Raw genomic sequence first — 22066 nt, forward strand, 5'->3', positions numbered from 1 at the left:
TGCTCGAACTGCTCACTCACAGGGGGGCTCCCATCGCAACTTTCTACAGGCACCACCAAATAAAAGGCTAAGGCAAATACATCGATAAAGTCTAAGGCAAGGGGGGGAGGGGGCTCTAACTGGGATTTGCAAGAGAAAAAAAATGCCCAATTATTTATTCTTTACAATACTGTGATTTTTAATTTTAGAAAAGAAATCCTTAAAAAAATAAAACCTATAATGTGATATGGCTGTGTGACTCTAAATTTACTAAAAATCATTGAATTGTACACTTAGGACAAATGATGTGTAAGTTACATATCAATTAAATACCGTAATTTAAGGAACACCAGCATGGATGGGGGGAGGGGAAGGCCACGAAAATGAAATTCGATACATTAATCACCTGCCTACTTAACTTTCATCATAATTTTTTTTTTTTTTTGCATTTGTCCAGCAAAGTACTGAGGATAACTTTTTTTAACAAGAAAGAGACTGAAACAATAGAAGTCCTAAGTCCAACAAGGCCTGCTGAGAAACAGACCTTAACAAACCACGGAGATGTGTACGATAGATATTTAACGTATGTTTTTGGGAAGAGACTACAATGACAATGCCCGCCAGGCCAATACTTTAGGGTATGGCGATAGATGTAGCCCTTCTAATAACAAGAAAAAAACCCTCTACATTACAACTGAGAATTTTGTTTTAATACTCACCCATCCTCCCTTACCTCCCTTACTAATAAGGGTAGTGGGGAGTTAAAGGCAGAGGTGTAAAATGAAGTAGGATTCTTCCAATGAACCACTGACATTCCTGACACGTGGAGATGCAAAAGTGAGCAACTGAGATAATGACCCCACTACTGCTCGGAGAACTCCCGGACATGGAGCATCTTATACAACACAGGAGAGCAGGGTAGAAGGAATGCCTAGCACACTTCCTGGAGCATTGGGAAAGGCTTTGCTTTCTTATTCACTCATTCAATTCTTTATTAAGAACCTACTGCGCACCAGGCAACTGTGGCAGGCACTAAGACAAGAGTCATGAACGAGACACTTGGTAAATGAGTAACATGGAGCTTGGTAATTACAACCGGAGAGTAATTTCCATGACGAAAATTACAGGATGCTATGCAATCACTTAGTGGGGAAATATCTCGTGGGATCTTAGGGCTGAGGGAAGATTCCCTATGGAACCGAGACGTGAAGGATGTGCAGGAGTTCTGAGGGGGAAGCAAGGAGAAAAGAACCCCAGGCAGAGAGAAGAGCATGGGCCAAGTCCCTGAAGGAGAAAGGAGTTTCTCTGTCAAGGAAGAGAATGAACGTGTGGCTGCAAGAGAAGAGTAGGGTTAAGGGAAAAGTTGGGAGAGACAAACGTTAAGGTAGGATTTTGAAAGCCTTCTTGGGCCTGGCAAGACACAGGTGCAAAACTTTCAGGTGGAAGAGGCATCCACAGAAAGAGCCGAGGCCAGCACCCAGAGTCACGTGAGGACAGCACGAGCATACCCTACCGAACCCCCAGGGAAATCTGTAAGGTGGGAGGAGCCCAAAACGCTGCCAGGCTTTGCCTGACATGCAAAAAAACTTGGACTTTATTCTGGTTAAAAATCTTAAAGCAGCTGAGTGCTATCAGTTCTGCTCTTTAGGAAGATGGACCCGGGATAGTAAAGAACAGTAATGAAGCTGGATGACAGGGAGGTGAACCAGACAGGAGGGAGAACAGGTACAAGGCTAAAGCAATTCTCCAGGGTGAAAGAGAAACCCGAACTTGGACCAAATGCCCCTCCCGCTCATGAGACTCATTAGCCACATGTACAGAGAAAGCCACTCAATCAGAACTAGAAAAGGCCTTCAGAAATCATGGACCCAGAAGGCTGTAGTGCCCCAGGCACTGTAACAACAAACCGACGCCCTTTCCCAAATGCCTACAGATTTCCAAATGCTGCCCTGGCGGAGGGCATCCGGGTGGTAGTGTCACAAGTATCAACCACAACCCAAAAGCGTTTCCTCTGTCACACCCAACAAGCAGTCTCTGCTTCATCATATCCTCTGGAAGGGACCTCACTACCTCATGCACAAGCTTCTCCCACTTGGGGATAATGGGCTCTAACACTCATTAGAAATCTCTCCCTCCAGAACTTCTTCCCAGGGGACCCAATGTTGCCTCTACATTCTCCTCCCCTGGAGTGCACTTCAAAGTCATGAAAACGACATAATGGATGTTCTCACTTTCTCTACTCCAGGTTAAACATCTCCAGGCCGCTGGCTCTAGGCCACTTATCCTCTGACCACGCCTCTGGTCACGTCCTAGGTGACAAGAAAGAATAGTCCAGGTATGGCTAAAGGGGTCAAATCTGAGTGAAAGGGTCACTCCGTATCCAGTAAAGTCAGGCTAAAATCCTACTGGGCCTTTTCAGCAACTCTACCAAGTTTACTAGCACAAATAAGCTTTAACTTCAAATCAGCCTTTCCTCAATGGTAGCCCAAGAAATGTTAGTCCCACAAGAAATCAGGCATTACTTGAAACACCTGTTTAATTTGGCTAATACCTGGTGAATGGCAGATCTCCCCTGAGCTGCGAATCTCAAAGAGAGTGAATATACATGCAGGGTTTTCCAAACAATTTTGGCTGTGGAACCTGGGATTAAAGCTTGGGAAATGCTGCCCAAGGCTTTTTCCTACTGACCATTTAGCCTAACCTTCTCTGTTCTCAGCCACATGAGGACAGAGCATTCTTCACGGACCTGTCCAATAAGTTCGACAGTCCGTATTTTCCACCGGAACTTTCTGCAATGTTGGAAACATTTTAAATCTGTGCTAATAACATGGTACCCACTAGCCACATACAGATGGATACTGAGCACATGAAATAGGGCTAATGTGACTGGGAAACTTAATTTGTAACCTTATTTAACTTTGATTAATTTTAATTTAAATCTAAATAGCTACATATGGCTTTGGCTACTATATTAGACATTACAAGCTCTATTTAAAGTATTATAAAGCTTAGCTCCAGTAACAACCCAATCACTACCTACCTGAAAGTCAAAGAAATGAGGTTTCTCAAATGCACCTTAATTTTTTTAGACACACACAGATATAGAGCTTGGCACTGTTGCCTTTGAAAGGAGGCTGACGTGGAAACCTGCAGAAAAGTTCTCCCTCCTGGGAATCATTTACTTGCTGAGGGCAAGCAGGCCATAATGCCACCATAAGGATCTCACCAGACATCCAACTGTCACCAAAATGCATGGTCACACAGAACGAGCCAACTGGTCAAACCGTGGAACACGGGACAGCATTATAATCCCTGATGCCTCATTCAGTATTGTGAGGAAGGAAAAACAAACAAAACAGATTTTAAACGAAAGGCTGTCCGATGTGAGTAATCAGAAAGCGAGACAAAATCCAAAGTCCCAATCTAGGCAGATTAGTCATTTCTGAACATTCCTTATATATACAGCACTGTCGTAACAAGTTACCAGCACTGACAAAACAGCCCTGATTGGAAAGCAGACATGTCCTGTGAAGGCTGCTGGCATTTAATGAACGATCTCTGAAGATGGTCTTACGGGTGTCACATACTTATCAGGGGATCTCTGGTGATTTCAGCCAAGCTCACCTACATCAAACCATGTTATCACAAGCCACTGATTCCTTACAAAGTTAACAAGCAATAAGATGAGTTAACCTGGTGCCATTATGAGGCGAGAACACTGCCACCAGTGCATGTAACCACTGTATTTTGTTCATTTCCTCCCTGAGGCGCAATATGAAAGTGACTGATCACATTTTTCAACTTCCATTTTACAATTATTCTATACATGCAAAATGTGGTTCAGAGTAATTCAGTCCCCTATTAACCCAGGTACCAACAAGACAGCATTTGAGAAACACTCCTATCTCATATTATAGAAGGGGTATGTTTTCCATTAAATCAAAAGGACCAAATTTATGGCATGTCCAAAATAGAAATTGATGCATCATGGCTATTCTTGCCTTTTGGAATTGGAATTTAAATCAACATGTATTATCACTATTATGTAATTGTATACTATTTTCTACTATTTAAGGGCAATGGGCAACCAAATAAATCTACAGAATTCTAGAGGAAAACACTATTTGGTTCTACTCATTAGATAAGCTAACAGGGTAATAAAAACCAAGTTATGAGTTAAAATTAAATTTGCACCAGAAAGCATTCAACTTGGAATGGTCTCTTTTCCCTAGGTAAAGAGAAGAATAAAAATAAAAGGTTGAAAAATTTCACTCTTAATTTCCCTTTTATACCCTAAAATTTCCAATGACCAGAGAACTCTTGTCAAATGTGGTCAAAAGAATGATTTAAATTCTTTATTTCATTTACTAAATCAAAATTTTCACACACAAGGGAAGAAACAGCCAGTTGCTGGTAAGCCCAAGCCCCAAAGCCGGGCCCCGCCACGACTTCGCCTCAGCTTGGAGAGGACGAGTCCACAGGGGTCCTCCACCAGCCTTCTAAGCAGTTCTGCTCCCACTTAAGTAACTCAAGAAACAAGAAACGGGGGTTGAGAGAACGGGCACCGAAAGGGAGTCCGAATTTACTAGCATCTTTCAATGTTGCTGAGGCCCCATAAGATCTACAGGTCTACAAGATAGCTCCTGAAATCACTGATGAAGACAGAGTCCACCCATAAGCTACTCATAAGAACAAAACTAACTTCAGCTAAGCAACCAGGTATTTTGACCATAGCTTCTGACTGACAAGTTTGTTTTTCTAGATAGCTTCGCAGGTGAAATACAGACCCCGTCCAAGACCACTGAGTCTCTGGAGGTGAGTCTACAGGTTAAACTCCGTTTGGATCTTTGCTTGCTGGCTGAGAAGATTCGGGTGTTGCTAAACTGGAAAATTAATTTTTGGAGCTAGAAGGGAATTACCCTCGGGGCTACCTAATATGCCTCACTGAGATTTTTAGCTAGGTGACAGCCCTGGGTTCGGTTTTAATTTACATTTCTTTTCCTCTCTAAGAAGGACATTGGAGAGGAAGATAACTAATTCATTCTTCCAAAAGGCAATGACTAAACGGTGGGGGGGGGGGTGGGGGGGTGGAGGGGTGGGGGAGGCTTGGTTCCAGGTCTTCTCAAAAAGGAAACTCAGAGCTTTGCTGCTCCGCTGCACCGATCCCTACTGCCGCCCAACAGCAGGAGGGGTTATGGTGTGCTAAGCTGAACGTGGGTAATCCCAAGTAATCCTCGCGGTGACGGCATGCTGCCCAGGCTATTATTAACCTCATGTACAGATAAGGAAACTGAGGCTTAGAGAGGCGAACCACTGACTAAAGGTCACCCAGCTTTACTTGGTTAGAGTAAGCCTTGCAATTTGTAACAGGGAGGCCAGGACTCAACCCAGATCCAACTGTCATCATTCTGGCATCTCCTGCTTATGGAACTGCCAATGGGGAGTTGATTATTTATAGCTCCTCCCCTGCAAATGAGACCCAAAGCGGGAGAAAGAAGAACTTCCTACTTACTACACTGAGGTCTGCCTTTTAAAGAAAAAACTTGTAGGCTGGAGAACAGAGATCAGTCCTACCCATTCCTAAGAGCCAAAAGAAAGTGGGAGAAAAAAACAGCTTCAGACAAGTGAGGACTCACTCATAAGCTTTCCTTAAATTCTGGTATTAAGGCTCTTAGAAAATTTTTAGAACTTTTATGTGATAGTGACTCACTTTAATGACAAAAGTTGGCAATATCTTTGTCTAATGTCTGGGACTTCGGAAGTAGTCGTATATGATTGCAACAAGCACATCGTTAAAATATACATTGGCTGTAACTCTAAAAAATGTTTTTGTGAAATCTAACAGGAAAATGTTTTTTTTCTGTGATTGTTTCCTGCGATATGTAGACACGTTTCAAGTGCTTCTGAACTACAATTATGCAACTCATTTCTAAAAAAAAGGTCTTGCAGGGGCGCCTGGGTGGCTCAGTCAGTTGAGCATCCGACTTCGGCTCAGGTCATGATCTCAAGGTCTGTGAGTTCGAGCCCTGTGTCGGGCTCTGTGCTGACAGCTCAGAGCCTGGAGCCTGCTTCGGATTCTGTGTCTCCCTCTCTCTCTGCCCCTCCCCGGCTTACGCTCTGGCTCTCTGTCAAAAATAAATAAACATTAAAGAAAAATTATAAAAAATAAAAAAATTTAAAAAATGAAAAAAAGTCTTGCAGTTAAAACTAAATGTATTTAATAACTGCCATTCAGTATTATACGTGTGTTTTTAAATTTTAGAAGATGGGGTACACTAGCCACAAGCAATAAATATTAAGCAGGTACACTAACGAGCATGTGGGGGCTAAATTAAAAACAGACTTCTCAAAGTATGTGAATTTACCTCTTGTTCCTGTCAAACTCCAAAAAAATCCTTTCAGCTACTGTCCTGTAGCTTATGTACTAGTCTTCAGGGAATGTTTTTCTTTTTTTCTAAATACAATCATTTAATTTTTAAATAAAAACGTTTTAAAATAAATTCTAATGCCACAGCTGCCGTTTTGGCAGTGAGACTGTCACACAGAGAGCCGGTGTTAAAAGATCAGATTAAGAGCCTTCAGTCCTGGCACCGAGTGACGCTCGCAGCCATGCAAGAGTGATTTTCCATGCCTCTGAAGAGACAGGAAATAGAATTCATCTTCCTCTAATAACCTGCCTCTTCCCCTCCCTCCAGATTACGGTCCATCTGGCCTCGGGACAGAAGCGAGGAGTCTGATGCTCGCAGAATGCCCAGAAGATGAGACAAGGTGGGCAGTGTTCAGACACAAAACATCAGAGAGGCCTGGGTTAGACAGGAACAAACGTGTCTGTGGCCCACACATGAAAAGATAGACACACAGCGTAAGGAACTGAAAAGAGAGGAGCCAATTAAGTCCAAAGTAAGCAAAAGAAAAGATATACACAGAATTAGGATTCGAAAATTATGACACACGTCATTCATTACACACAAGTCAAGGATTTCAACCAAGAAATGTGAAAAGTTTCGGGGAAATAAACAGTAAGTGGTGAGATCATGATGCTGTCTCCCCAGCTAAAGCAGAGAAAAGGAGTTGTGAGTAGCTCCCCATGGCTTTCCTCTGCAGGGTCCCACTTCCTTGGCCTAGTGATTCCAGCCCAGTCTTGCTCAGAACCACTACAATTACACACTCCCTTCCTGCTGGGCCCGCTCACACAAACAACGTAACTCATATGGGAAAGCAACCTTTTTGCAAATGAGCTCCACCAACACCCCCACGACCTCCTTCCACGGCCGTGTATAAGCCCACAGATCCTGCAAAAAGGCCTCGGGAATAAGCTCTACCAGTGATTCTACATGGGGGTGTATGCCTGCAAAGGCCTCAAGTCTAATAGTACCTCAGGGATAGTTCAAACTCTCCCCTCTACCTTGGGGTGGAAGACCTCAGCGTGGCTGCAGCTCTGTGGGTTACACATCCTTCTCCTCCCCCACCACGAGGCAGAGTGGCCTCCCGCACTGGTCTGACTCTGCTTCCTAAAGAAATGCAAACAGGCCTCTTGACTCTGCCTCCCACTCCACCCAATCCAGTCACAAAAAAGCAAATCCTGAGAAGAAATAGGTAAACGGGGATATAGCGGGCAGTGGTTTTGTGGTCACAGCGAAAGGGGGAGAAAGACAACTCATCCTTTGTTGTTTGTGGTCCAGCAGAGCATTTGAAATCAGGATATTAACTCAGGTCCACGGTTTGTGAACGTGAGCACCTCCGTGGGATACGTATCCGATGAAAGGTACCCATGGTTACCGAGGTCTAACCTAGTTCAAACCAAGTAAGAAGTCGCAGAGGAATCCACGTATGTATGATACACGCCCATGCGCAAATGCCCGCTGCACGCTAACATCAGCACGTGCCCACTGGTGGACAGGCAGAGGGACCGCTCTCCTGGACAGCAACGCCACAACACATCTGGAGAAGTGAAGGGTGGGACAGTGCTCCTAGCCCACGGCACAAAGCTCAGTGGCTGCGAGACATGCAGACAGTCCATGAGGTAGCTCCTTGCCTTCTGATGGCTGAGCTGACCCGAGCAGATGAAGGATTCAGTAATCCCGAAGCGAAAGTGATCTCTTTCTAGCACTTTCACCTCAACTTTGCTAACTACCAAAAGCCAGCGAGCAAACCAGAGGAGGGGAAAAAAGCCACAAGGAAGCCACCGCGCACTAGAAATGCACCTTCTTGTTCCCACACAAGCGTGTCTGCGGACAGCGTGCACTTCCACGGTGGTGAGCAAGAGGAAGCGTGTGAGCCATCCAACAGGCCGTGGCCATGCATGAAGGCTGCGGTACCCAGAGCACGGAGCCCACGGAGCCCATCCCGTGCGTCTTTTTCCAAGTGCACACACGTTGCTAAGACTTCATCGGGTAAGAAGTAACTTTTGTAAAGCAGCCGGCCAAAAGTTACACTAGTTTGTCTGCTACGGAAAGCACTTTCTACGGACAGGTCTTCCGCCGGCTCTTAATGCCCGGTGACAAAAATGTAGGACAAGCCCTTCTGGGCGATTTTTCAATCTACCCTATTAGATGCCATTATGAAAACCAGTCATAATTCTGAGCAACACTATATCGTCCAATGACAGCAACACATTTTAACAATTGGATTTTGCTTCACACATTAGAAAATGTTCCATTATATGAACACAATTATATTCCGCTGAATGTTAATAAGATGTAGAAGTTGGAATGTGAACACTGTATCTTAGAAATGTGCCATACAAACACCAAGAGACTGACAAGGCCAAAGAGACAGTTCCACAATCTCTTTTCTGCTAAACCACTAAAATGGCACCTTCTAGCCCAGCGCCTCAAACCAACTGCCTTACCTCTTGGGACAGGAAGGGAATGACTTGTGCACAGATAGCATTCAGCCTCTTGACAATCTCTGCCTGTATAAAAATAAAAATAAAAAATAAAATAAAAAGGAAAGGAAAGCAATAAACAGAACAGTCAGCTGGTTACACATTCCCGAAATATTAACAGGATGATATTAAAACACACTTTATATTCTGCCTGGCGTATTTCCTAAGGAAGAGGAAAACTCTCATCAGCGAGCCCATTAAAAGGAGGCAGTGACAACAGTGCCACATTAATAGCACGATTTATTAACCAGCATTCATCTTAAAAAGTCAACCTTCAAGCACCAGGACAACATAAAAAGGAATTTGATTTTCATGACTGGGAATCAGTTTTCAAAAGTCTTCAATAAGACCCTTGTTCATTCGGATGTGTTTATTCATAAAACCTTGAGTTTTTAGAGTTTTGATAGTAAAGATAAATTCTTCCCTCCATCCCAATTTCTCTCAGTTAGTAACTCATTGGATTTCTACAGCTGTGGTCTTTGCTTCAAGTCCCCAACCTCCAAGAATAGCACCCAACCAAGTCAGGTAAGTTGATTAATTCAGATCCTTAGTTATAAATTGTTGGGAAATAGTGTATTTTCGCCAATCATGAAAATTTCCAAATGTGTCCCGCCGCCTGGGCTTTCACTGTGCAGAAGTGTAGAACACAGTAAAATTTTCCTAGACTTAGCAGAAAGCAATTTGTATGTATATGAAAACTAACCTTGCGAACGTTAATTATTCCTATACTATAGAGCTGTGAAGTTCCAGCAATATCTGGTAATATAGTCTAATCTCTAATAATTTAAGTATAGAAATTTTCTATCAATAGGATACTACAGTAATTAAAAAAAAAAAGACATACCCCCCCCCCCCGCCAACTTTTCTTTAAAAATTTACCCAGAGCTTCACTCATGTTCATCTTAATTTGTATTATCAGATGGCTCCTTATACACTTCGGTATGGGACATGTAAGCACAGGGTTTTTGTATACACATATATGCAAAATAGCTTATATTTTAATAACGGGGTGGGGTGAAGGACAGGAGAGAAGTGTTGAGAGGCAGAAAATGTAAAGCAATTACTATTCCTGAGACATTCTTAAAATACATTCCATCCAGGGTCAGTTTCTCATTTTATAAGAGGACAAAAATGCTCTTTTTCTTGCGAAGTCATTACCAGAATGACAGCGACACTCTACTTGTGCAATCTAGGTTTCCTTCTTTCATCAGCAACCCTTTTGACTTTGCAGCTATGCAATCTTTTAAATGCCAGCACCTTAAAAACTCTGCCAGCCAAGAGAAAACACAAATTCACCATGAAGGAAGTTTCAAACCTAAGCTTTCCACCCCAGCCTGCATTCCTAACAGGATGGACAAAAACCCAGCACCAATATGCAGCAGTGAATGAGGACCCGACTGCGCTGACCTGATTTAATTTACTGCACTGGCCCCATGGAGCATTTAGCTACCCTTTAAGAATGCTTAAACCACCATGAAAAGCTGCAGTGGGAATCACCAAACCACTCTCCACCTGGACGGACATACCACAGTGGTTATGGGGTGAAATTCCTGTGTGAGCTGAGAAAATAGAGTAGCATTCACCAGACCGAAAGCATTGCATCTCAAAGGCATTTAGTTGTTAAGCTTTTTGTAGGGAGAGGTGGAGGGGGAGAGAATAAAAGATAATGAGACACTTTGGGGCAGACCAAACTGATGATTCTAATGCTTAGAACCATCTGCCAAGCATATTTTCCTCATTATGTTGTTTACATAAATAAAATAGTCCCTTGCTAGGAGGGTTTAAAAATGTGTGGGCACATAAGAAAACTGAGTTCTTTAGTTTGCCTACATAATCTAGGCAATAAAAACTACTCTAAGGAAACTTACCCATCAGGCAAAATAAAGACCAAAAGGTATTTATTTGGCCTCTTCAATTTTGGACCCAGGCTATTTTAAGTCTGAGCAACTTTGGGAGGAAAAACAGCACATTGAGTATTCTTAAGAATAAATTTAAAAAGTTCATTTATTCCCGTATATTTAACATACATAACAGAAAAAGGGGAGGATCTTCCAAACTTTTTCCCTATAGGTCTCCTTTTGTTCAAAAGACTTCTTAATTTCTTTAAGTTGTCATGCCAATGGATTTTTCATGGTCAGGCTAATTGGCAGCGGGGGGGGGGGGGGGGGGGGATGTGTGTGTGATTTCATAAAATTAAGCAGGTCATTCCTCACTTTGAAAGCTAAAGTTGCCTCGGAAACACTGCTGCTTCCATGGTCAACTAATTTTGTCTCTTTTGTCCCACAGGACCCAGCTTTAGGGAGGCATCATTTATTTACAGGCCTTTCCACTGGGCTTCAGTGATCAGCCAATAATACTGTGGACACACACTTCTAATGGCCTGTGTTTTGAAACTGAGTCTAATCTAATGGCGAGGGGCCCAAACTCCTTTTCCAGCACAGCCATTAAAGGATGTAGGTTATTGCTGTTGTCACCATTGATATTTGTCATTGTAATGTAATTAGGGCCCTAAAATGATGCATTACAGCCCTTGGCACAGCTTCTATTAAAATCTTTTCTTCTGCTCACTGAACTGCGACCTGCTTTCTGATGAATAACAGACAGACAGCTTTAGGGTAAGGAGCAGATTCATCAAAGAAGTATTTTTCAGCTTTGGGGAAAGAGAGGGAAAAAAAAAAAGGCAACCTAGGAGGAAAAGCACTAGGGGAGGAAAAGCCACAATACACATTTGAATTTCATCTGACCACTTGAAATTCTGATTGCGTCTGATGAATCTTGCTTAGACAATATATCCCCAGTCTTCGAATCACATGGTTAATCAGGGCTCTAATCTGCTATCCATCAGCCTACGCCAGGGCTGCAGCTTCCAATCAGATTGATAGGTGATGTGGCTCATGCTTCCCTGAGCAAGTACATTCACAGATAACCCATTTCAACAGGCAAGATTCTGAAATACTGCTGTCAGGGCTGCTGGCTCTGTTCTCGTGGTATTCGAGGCCTTACGGACACTGCCAGACTATTGTCTGTAGATGCCCACGATATTCCAAAATGGCATTAATGGCCCCAGTGAAAGGACGATTGTGCCAAAACAAGACAAAATCATTTGTTTTCACAGCCATAATTTGTGAAATCCATTAATAATCTTTGATACTTCTATATTATGTCTTCTTCTAGCCATCAAGACGGTCATTTAAAAATAAGTTTTACCTGTATTTTCCTTCTCTCAATTCACTACCATTCTATGAACTGCCCCTGTAATTTCCCACCTTTATGCCACCCTCCAGTAAAAAGAACCAACAAATGACCACCCCCACACACACATGCACACAAAACCAACAAATTGGGCAAAATATTTTAGAAAAGGGCATTCTATGAAAATACCTTGGCTGGGCATTCTATGAAAATACCTTGGCTGCGCACTCAGCACTTGGCACATGAATGCTGACAGTCTAACTAACTATAACTAGTTAGTAATGGACAGAAAAACAGGCAAAAAGCTTTCATCCCTTTTTCCTTCACACTCCAACTCAGTTACTATCGGAAGATGTATTAAGTACCTTGCAACATGGGAAAGCAACATCAGGCATTGAAAAGAATGCCACATTTCAGTCATTAGATTAAAAAAGTAACAAATCCTGGAGAACACGATATCAAATACATATTTTCTTTATCACTTACAACAAATGACATTAGTCATTTAAGTAAGACAAAAAAACTGGCTAAGCCTACCCTTGAATTGAATTACATCCCCTCAAATAGTTGTAACATAATAAAAATCTAATTTTTATTTAGATTACTTCCGCCTAGATGATTTCCTTAAAAAATTAAACAAATTTTATTTTTATGACATAATAAGCTTGAAAGAAAGTACAGATAACTTTATTTTAGTAATCAAAGAGATGTATCAGAAGCAATTATTGGCTTAAAAAAACATTTCTTGGAGTTTTAGTCTCTCATCAAAATAGGAGCCATACTACTACCCCGTACCGTTGAAATAAAACAGAATAACAAAACATTACTAAGAAACCATTTTAGCAGCCCAATCAGAAAACAACAACAAAACACAACGAATTATAGTTTCAGAAAAACATTCTTGAAGAATAACATTTCACAATTAATTTGCTTTCTACACAGGTTTCTTCGCCAAAAACATTTTCAAGAGAGACTCCGTTTTTTTTAAGTTTTTATCAGGAACATACATTCACCAATTATATAAAACACTTCTAAAAAGTGACGAAAACATTCTTCTTATTCCATCTGAAATCCTTTCTGGAGTATGTACAAATAATCTTGCAAGCCTCTCCTTCACCCAGAACCAAAGATTGTAATTTTTTATTTCAATCAGAAAATCAATTATCTTCATTTGTTCATTGATCTGTTCCAAATGTTCTAAGAAATGGCCTAACTTCGGGAACTGATCCTGCTTGCCCCGAGATTAAAAAGTCAGAGGACTAATGAGAAAGTCTTTCCGAATGACTAAAAATCCAGACTAAACATAAGGAAAAATACTCAAGTAGGACTATTTCTCTAAACCGACAATCCAGGTTTGATCTTGTCATCAAAACTGAACTTTACGTATGAAAGAAAGAACATATAATGGACAAAACTAATTTTATGGATTAAAAAAAGAAAAGCCAGATTGGAATAAGGCATAGAGATCTAGATCAAAGGTGCTGTCCACATTGCTGGCAAGCTGGTAAACTAGACGGCTAAGTTTTATTTTAGTTCACGTACTTATTTTGCACAAAATATTTTATATTGCTTAATAGAGCAATAAATGAAGTGATACTGTTGTAAGAATCAAGTTAATAAAACATCTATCAGTTTCCATAAAGGGCTGATTCAAACTAAGACTTTTTTTTTTTTTTTTGGTGCAAGTATTAAGACTTTTAAAAGCTGTCATCATCCCGCTTCCTCTAACAAGAAAGAGGTACTATCTTGGAGTACCCAATTAGTCTTCCCTTGAACGATATGAAAGTGCCAATATTCAACTAATTTTTAGCCACCACCCAACCTCCGCCTCCCCCAGGGAGTTGAACTAAAGCAATGATTCTACTGACAACAATACCGCAAAGCGGGGTCAATCTGCTTTGTGCTTTGAACTCATATTTATGCTAATTTACTGAGCGCTAAGTATGCTATAAAGTACCCAGTATGTTGTTCAGTTAATTGCATACAATGAAGTACCTCATTTGTTTGTCCTAACAAGATATATGGGTGCTACCATTTGTGGCGCCAGTACAAGAATACTCAGGACAATGCCTTTCCTGAAGAGTATGGCGGTATGCCTGTGTTTCATGAAAACTACTCCAATCTGTCCCTAAAGGCAAGGCTGTATTTTATTGAAGCTTTTTTGCAATGATTAGAAAAAAGTGCCCTTTCCTCTCATCTCTTGAGCTTTCTAGGTCTTTAAGGGAAATCCAGACAGTTGCCTATTATCCTTACTACACCTTCTGGGCTCTCGTTATTGTGTTTAAATACTACTCCGAGCGTTGAGAGTGATGTATTATCAAGGTTAAGAACAATGATCGTTGTGCCAGACATCCAATTACTCCTACAAGGTCAAATCATTTCGGCTCTCAAGTCTGAAAAACACTGTAACCAATGTTATCGTGATTATGTTCCATTCCACCAGAGGGGAGCGGCAGGGAAAATGGGGGAAAAAGATGGGAGGGAAAAGTGGGATGTCAGGAGTGGGAAGAGAAAATGACCTCTCTGGTGGGCTTAACTTTAGCCTTCATGGAACACGGTGGTGCTGGTCAGAGAACCTGATTACTCTGAGTCCTATGACACTCATGTCAGTGTGTCATAGCAAAGACCTGCCTGCTACTTTCTGATTTCTTTTTTCTCTTTCCCTGTTTCCAAATCAATCTCTCTCTCACACGCGCTCTCTTTTCACCTTACTGTTTCCTACTGACATAAACATACAAATGCCTTCGTAAGTCGATTTACAAGTAAGCGTTTTCATACTTAGTGATAATATAACGGGACAAATATTCCTTGTGCCCGTGGTAGGTGAGTATCATTTACCTTGAGTTTTCCCAACACAATCTATGTGATTAAACGGTATGTGGGAAACTTTGGATACTGGAATAAAACCAGCAAGACAAATAAAAATATTAATGGCTCTTCAAGTTCTCGTCAAGGATATGTACCTCCACGAAAGCAATAAACCGCCTTTCATACACTGAGAGCCATGCTCTGCTTCTCAGTCTATCCTCTTACGTTAGACTTAAGGCTTCCTGGTCTGTTTTCTTTACCTCCATTTTGCATAAAATCTGTCTATATCTACGTTCTTCGGCATTTCTTTTTCTCTCATCCTTTCAATTCTAGCACGGCCTCTACTGGCTTCCCCTCACCCCTCCCAATCATATAAAATCTCAAGTCTCTGAAGCCATCACTGTCAAGATACCCTTCTAGCCCCTTAGACTCTTTTCTTGCCTTGATAAATAGCCAGTTCCTATCAGAACCAGGATGCACTCCTCTGCTGTTTGCACTCATACTGCTCGGCCAAACACCCCCACTACCAGCCGGGTCCAGGCAGAGCAGGCAAGTGAATCCATGGGCCTCTACCTGGCTAGAGAAGAAAAGAATAGCATCCCCAAGATGGGGGTGAATAACCCATGCAAGGATGAGGGGGAGACCCCGTGCCTGAAAGTCCCAGGACTCGCTGCCGACTCACCTTTTCTGTCTCAGCCCAAAGATACCTCAGGCATCATCACTCCCCATCCTCTGATTCCTTCTCCCAGTCATTCTCTGGCCCACTACAGCCCTTTCTTCACTGCATTTATAATCATCTGAAATCATCTCACATGTTTTTGTTTACATGCAGGAGAGCAGTGCTCCTCAAACTTTAATGTGCATACTAATCACCCAGGAATCTTGTTAAAATCCAGGCTGGAGTGAGGCCTGACCATCTACACTTCTAACAAACTGCAAAGAGACACAGGCGCTGCGGGTCTACAGGCCGCACCCTGAGCAGCAAGGCTCTCTGGGTGCGGTCTGCAGGCGGACCGCAGGCTCAGGGAAGGCAGAGATCTCGGTCTGCAGCCACCTTGAGGAGCGAGCAGAAGGCACTCACGAGGATCTGCTGAGTGGACAGAAGCAACCGCAGTTGAGTCAGGTGGCGGGATCTCCTCAAATCTCTGGCAAGCACACTAAAGTTGAGAATAGTCAGGAGCATTTCACCCAGAAAGGAGTATCCATCTGGAGGTCCTGCTTATACTCTGATTTGGTTTGTTTACCTTCCCAACACACATCTTTTCTGGCATTCAGGATGCCGCGCTGCTCAAAAAGAATAATAAGTAATCTCGGTGGGTGACAAGAGGAAATGCAAATCCACTCTGGACAATTCCTGGCTGATAAGTGACTAAAACTTCCATTCCAAAACCTTAGCAGGATATGTGTTTTAAAAGGTATTTGAGAAATACAATAAAGGCGATGCCACTCAAAGCTCCCTCCTGAGATTACTCACACCAGACTGATCACCTCACCCAGCTGAACTAGGCTATTTGTTAGACAGCACAGTGGGGGAGCACCTCGTACGCGAAGTTAGGTTAGATCTCCACAATGGTATCTTCAGAGTAAAACAGTGTGATAACTCTTACAGTCCAAGGAAGGGCCCAGCCCGAGCCAGGCACTGGCAGCCATGCTCTCCAAGGAAGTAAAAGAACAGTTCCTGGTAATCAGCGCATAGCGGGTCACACGCACCCTCCCACATGTGCAGTGCCGTCCACACATGCCGACCCCACCCAGAAGGAGGACAGTCAGAGCCAAGCTTGGGGAGCCACGGTCACAGCCCCAGCATGAGGGCTCATACAGAGAACGCACCATTGGAATGCCTTCCAAACAAGGGCCAGAAATCCCGGGGATCCATGCATAGTTTCAAATATGCAAATCCCCTCCCCACCTTCCCTGACAAGCCTGTTTGAATACTCTCACTGGAGGGGGGATGTTGTTCCCCTAGAACCTACTAACTCCTGACGCATTTTGTGTGTTCTTTGTCCTTCCTGCAATGTATCCCACACAGAAGTCCACCATCACTCAATGACTCCTCACCCAAACTCTCGTAATGACTCACATAGGTGTGAACCCCACAGGCTGGGAGAAGCCACAGTGGTAGGCTGGTTAAGAAATTAAAAAAAAAAAAAAAAAAACAGGAGTCCCACAGACTGTTGTCTCTCTATATTCAGAAAAATAGCATTATCTCTACAGTCAGGCTCATATCTTTAAAAAAAATTTTTTTTTAATGTTTATTTTTGACAGAGAGAGAGAGAGAGAGAGTGGGAGAGGGGCAGAGAGAGAAGGAGACACAGAATCCGAAGCAGGCTCCAGGCTCTGAGCTATCAGCACAGAGTCCGACACGGGGCTCGAACTCACGAACTGTGAGAATGTGACCTGAGCCAAAGCCGGAAACTCAACCGACTGAGCCACCCGGGCGCCCCTCTTTCTTTTCCTAATACTTTACTAGACAGGTTGAGAAAATTAAAAGTACAGGAAACTCCTACCATCCCCTTTTGCTCCAGTATCCCTAGTTACTTTTCAAATGTATTTCAAGCTGCTTTTAATTAAATTGTGCAGGCAGTTTAAACATTTAAACGTGTACCTTAGAAAAAGCCAAACCCACAAATGTATGGCTGCCTTTCTGTCCATTCAACAAATATTTGTTAGGCACCTACTATTTGTCAGAGCTATTTTAGGTGCTGAAAAGAGACACGGGGGTGAACAAGACAAGTAAGTTCCTGCTGTCATAGAGTTCACAGTGCAGGAGGGGGAGACAGAAGCAAACATAAAAGTATATGGAGAGGAATCTGAGAAACAAGAAGTGCTGAAGAAGGTAAAATGGGGGGGGGGGGTCTAAAAGAGAAGCCTGGGATGGGACGTGGATCTGCTCTGGATGAGATGATTAAAGGACAAATAAAGAACAGACTTGAGAGCGGGGAGATATGGCTGGAAGCAGCATCGCCCAAAGCAGGTTCCACACGGAGTTTGGCAGATGTTATTAACAAGTGTTGTACACATAAAGCACTCCCTGACCAGATGACCTCACGGAGCTCAAACAAAGTGAAACAGGTTCCTTTGCTGTTGGGACATCTCAGACCTTTCATTTGATAGTGTTTAGTCACAAAACTTTGGAAAGGAGGACAGAAAACACACGGCATTGATCAGACCTGTCTGCGGAACCCTTTCCTCTCAAAGCTCTTAGAACGGATCACATTTTGTGGGAAACACTGAGCTGGTCAAGGATTTCCAGGCCTGACTTTACACTAGCATTACAAGTGGATCCTTCACAAACACCAACGCCCAGGCCTCACCCTAGACCAATGAACTCATGCTCTTGGAGGGTAGAACCCATGCTTCAGTATATTATTTTACAGCTCCCCAGGTGATTCTAATGTACAGGCAGAATTGAAAACCATTAAGCTAGAGCACAGGATGCGTGAAATAAAAAACAGAGTGGAAAATAAGGACAGAAAGGGCTCATGAGGTCAGACCGTGGAAGGTCCTGAATGCCACACTAAAGAGCCTGAACTTTATTTGCAAGGCAGCAAGGACCTATCAAGGGCATTTCTAGGAAAGCTGTGATAAATACCAGACAGGAGGTCAAGACATGCCAGTGCATTTCTGCCCTCCACCCCTTTCTTGCCACTGATTATACTTGAGTGGCTGTGGAAGGATAGAAGAGATTTATAACCACAAAACATACCACAAAAGGAAAGATGGAGGATGAAAGATAACTTCAGAATAGGAACAATATGAATTCCCACAGCACCACAAACTTAGGAAATTCAACAAGACATTTTCAGATACCAGCTCATCCATTCACTCCTACTCTAAGCTAGCAGCTGTGGTAGAAACAGCAAAGAATGCTGAACTGATCTGGACTCCAGTGTTTATAACCTAGGAAAAGCAAAGACCAAATGGAAACAAACGTGGTAACAGACAGCATGGGGCATCGAGGTGGTACACAAGAGAGCCCTAGATACGCAAGGGTGAGGACGGAAGAAATCCCTTCTGGCTGAAGTCTTTGAGGAAAGAGCCGCATGTGAACCAGGTTAATTCCACAGTTCTCAATACCGCTCTGCTATCCTACCAGGCACTGTGTCAGACACAGTCTGAGAAAAAGAGGAGTGAAACAAGACAGGATTTACAGAGCCCATAATCTAGCAAATGAAACAGACACTGAAAAAATACAAAATGCAGGGCATTTAAAAATGCTTAACAGAGGTCTCTGTTTCCCTGAGTAACTGAGGGTGAAATGAATCTTACAGACAAAGGAGAGAGAGGCAGGGAAAAGGGCGACAACATCCCAAAAAGGATTGGCCTGTGGCACCCATGTGGGGCATTCATATTCAACAAACGGGACAAGGGAAAGAAAGGGAGCAGCAGCAGCACAAAATGAGGCTGAAGCAGATCCAGAACAGCCCAGCATATTGCGATTATCTCCACCCAGGTTAGCCTGTCATGAAAGTCACATATGGAGGCTAGATGCGCCAATCACGATCATCATCGTCGTCCTAACATTCACCGAGTTTCCCCTGCACCAGATAGTTCACGTCAGTGCAGAACAATTCTAAGAGAACTACTCTGTCCTCATTTTACAGATAAAGCCAAAGAAGAACAACTCGGGTAAGTAATCTACCATGATCAGATAGCTGGAGAGAAGTAAACAGACGCAAGAATAACTGAGGGCAGATTCCAAGAGACTGACTGGGTGTGGCTAATGAGCAAGAAGGAAAGGCAATCATCACCAGCCTCCAGGTTTCTGGCTTGGCAAACTGGGTGGATGGTTCTGGCATTTCCTGAGATAGAGATCACTGGACCACGAGCAGGCTTGCGGGGGAAGATGTCGTTTGCAGACATGTTGAGTTTAAGTACTTGTGAGACACTGAAGGGAAATGAGGACTCGGTTACATACAACGGTCTCAGAGGAGAGATCCAGGCTGTAGAAAAAAATTGGGATTCGTCTACTAAGCAAAGTGGACAAGGTCACCAAGGTAAAGGGTAAAATGAGCAAAAAAGAGGGTAAGAGCCATGATGGGAATACCGACTAGATTTCCAGGAGTGGAGAAGGGCCCCTAAAGAATAACCAAATACGGGGGCACGTGGGTGGCTCAAGTCGTTGAGCATCCGACTCTTGATTTCGGGTCTGGTCATGATCCCAGTGTCATGGGATCGAGCCCCAGGTCGGTCTCTGCACTAAGTGTGGAGCCTGCTTAAGATATTATGTCTCCCCCCCCACCCTCTCTGCCCCTCCCCAGCTCATGTGCATGTGCTCTCTCTCAAAAAAAGAAAGAAAGAAAGAAAGAAAGAAAGGGAATAAGAAAAAGAGAAAGAAAAAGAAAAAAAGAAAAAGAAAAAGAAAAAGAAAAAGAAAAAGAAAAAAAGACCTAATATGAATGGATAGACATTCAAGTCTCCCTGAGTCCCATAAGCCCCCATAAGGCTTGGTGATGGTGGGAGGAAAGGAGACACACTGCAGAGGGAAAATCAGCAGCATGTTGTGACTTCCCTAGACCTGGATAAGGAGAAGTATGGAATCCATGACTCCAACATGTAAAGCCTGGGTATGGAGCTACCACTCATTAGGGTAGGGAAGTCTCAAGGCTAGTTTCAAGGTTTGTCGTGGGGGACAGTTATGAAAGGCAAGGGGAAAAAGCTGAACTCAAATGACAAAACATTCTGGAAAGCACACCGATACTGTGAATGATACAACTGTGGAGTCCCAAATCCTAAAATGACTCTATTTACTAACTAGTCCAGCTGAACCATGACTTTAAGCAAACCCCTAAGTGATCTGGGACTCCACGTCTACACCCATGAAATGGGAAGAATACCCGCTGCCCATATCTGGTGGGCAGAAATATTTATGAGGATACACTTATGAATAAAATCCCTTAAGGTAAGTAGTTCTGTTCTAAAACAGAACTGAGATTAGATAGTGCTACAAATTGAGTAACTGTATTGTTAGGTATCGATTCAAGCTTAGGCTCTTCCCGTCCCTCAATTAAGAAGCCATCCCTCACTAATTTATACTACACCAGGGAAGGGCTTCGGATCTAAAGGGGCAGGGTGGGGGGCAGACTCAATGGCACAGTAATAAGAGAACAGTGCCTCCCAATTGATCGGGAAGAGGAAAGAGGTCACAAGCCCAGCCCCAGAAAATGTGCTCCTTCTCCACTTTCTTGCACTATGACCCAGAAAAGACATTCTCAGTATTTATGTTTCGCTACTGGCAAAGGATCTCTCTTCCTCTTTTCTTGGTAAACAGATACTTGCCCTGGATGCAGTAAATTTTATATATAGTAGTAAAGAGTAAAGAATAGCAGGCTGCAGGGAAAGGAGGAGAGGTGGAGGGGAAGTCAGGCTTAATTTCAAAGCTTCTTGTAATTTAAGACTACAGAAAACAGGTGAGATTTATAGAAATACGTTATTTCTGTTAGATAGATGATGAAAATGAAAAACAAAAATTCTAAGTTATGAAATTAAGAATTCAGAAGTACTCAGAAGAATTTAAATGAGTTTTGCATTAACCAAAGCACAAACTGCAGTGACTGAACGGCTCCCCACTTGACAATCTGTGTCAACTGCCTTGACTTAACTTACTATTTTTGCACATGTCCCTAACCAGCTTGAACTTGACTTTACCTTTCACCTAACTTGCTTTTAAATTTACTTTTTTTATTTTTCAGGTTACACCTTCCTTTATCTTATGAACTCCAATTTTCTAGTCCTAATAAAACCGCCCTGATAAACCCACTGATTAAATATTGTAAAGCAGCGCTAATGAAAAGTAGTCAATCCTCACATTGTTATCCATTATCAAGAAGACAATGGTCTTGTGCCAGAATTAAATCAACTCAGAGTTGAGTTCAGCTCAACTAGGTGGAATTTTTGTTGTCGTCCTTTGGTTTTTTTGAACAGTGAAGACATTCCCAATGAAGAAAGTAGTGTGCTGATTTACAGTCTGGTACAAACTCCTTATTGTTAACGCCCATCTGTGGCAAATTGTTCGCAGACCTGCACCAGTCCACAGACCACATGCACTAGCACTGTTCTAAAGCAACACTCCCGCGTTGCAAACGATAATTTCTTATTGCCTGGGACTTTAGAAAAAGCGGTAAGTATATTCCTTCAAGGCAGCAAAATTCTCCGACAGATCCCTGAAAAATGGAGCATTCTTTGATCCCTGCCTGTGTT

The 22066-nt window shown here is 42.7% G+C and overlaps 1 protein-coding gene across 8 annotated transcripts in view; it reads right to left on the reverse strand.

Annotated features, from left to right (window-relative positions):
- Nucleotides 1-22066, reverse strand: part of TLE4 (TLE family member 4, transcriptional corepressor) — a 158948-nt gene that overhangs the window by 115368 nt on the left and 21514 nt on the right. For 5 of the 8 annotated variants that reach the window (XR_007146331.1, XM_047830187.1, XM_047830186.1 and 2 more), the window contains exon 5: nucleotides 8831-8893. The exons of the other annotated variants lie outside the window; for them this stretch is intronic. Coding sequence is in view for 4 of the 5 variants with exons in the window: in XM_047830187.1 (XP_047686143.1) it covers nucleotides 8831-8893 (63 nt within the window). In the remaining variant the exon portion in view is untranslated. The remainder of the gene's footprint in view (nucleotides 1-8830; nucleotides 8894-22066) is intronic. 8 annotated transcript variants of the gene reach the window in all.

Source organism: Prionailurus viverrinus, chromosome D4 (genome assembly GCF_022837055.1).
Source record: "Prionailurus viverrinus isolate Anna chromosome D4, UM_Priviv_1.0, whole genome shotgun sequence".
In the NCBI taxonomy this organism is placed as follows: Eukaryota; Metazoa; Chordata; class Mammalia; order Carnivora; family Felidae; genus Prionailurus; species Prionailurus viverrinus.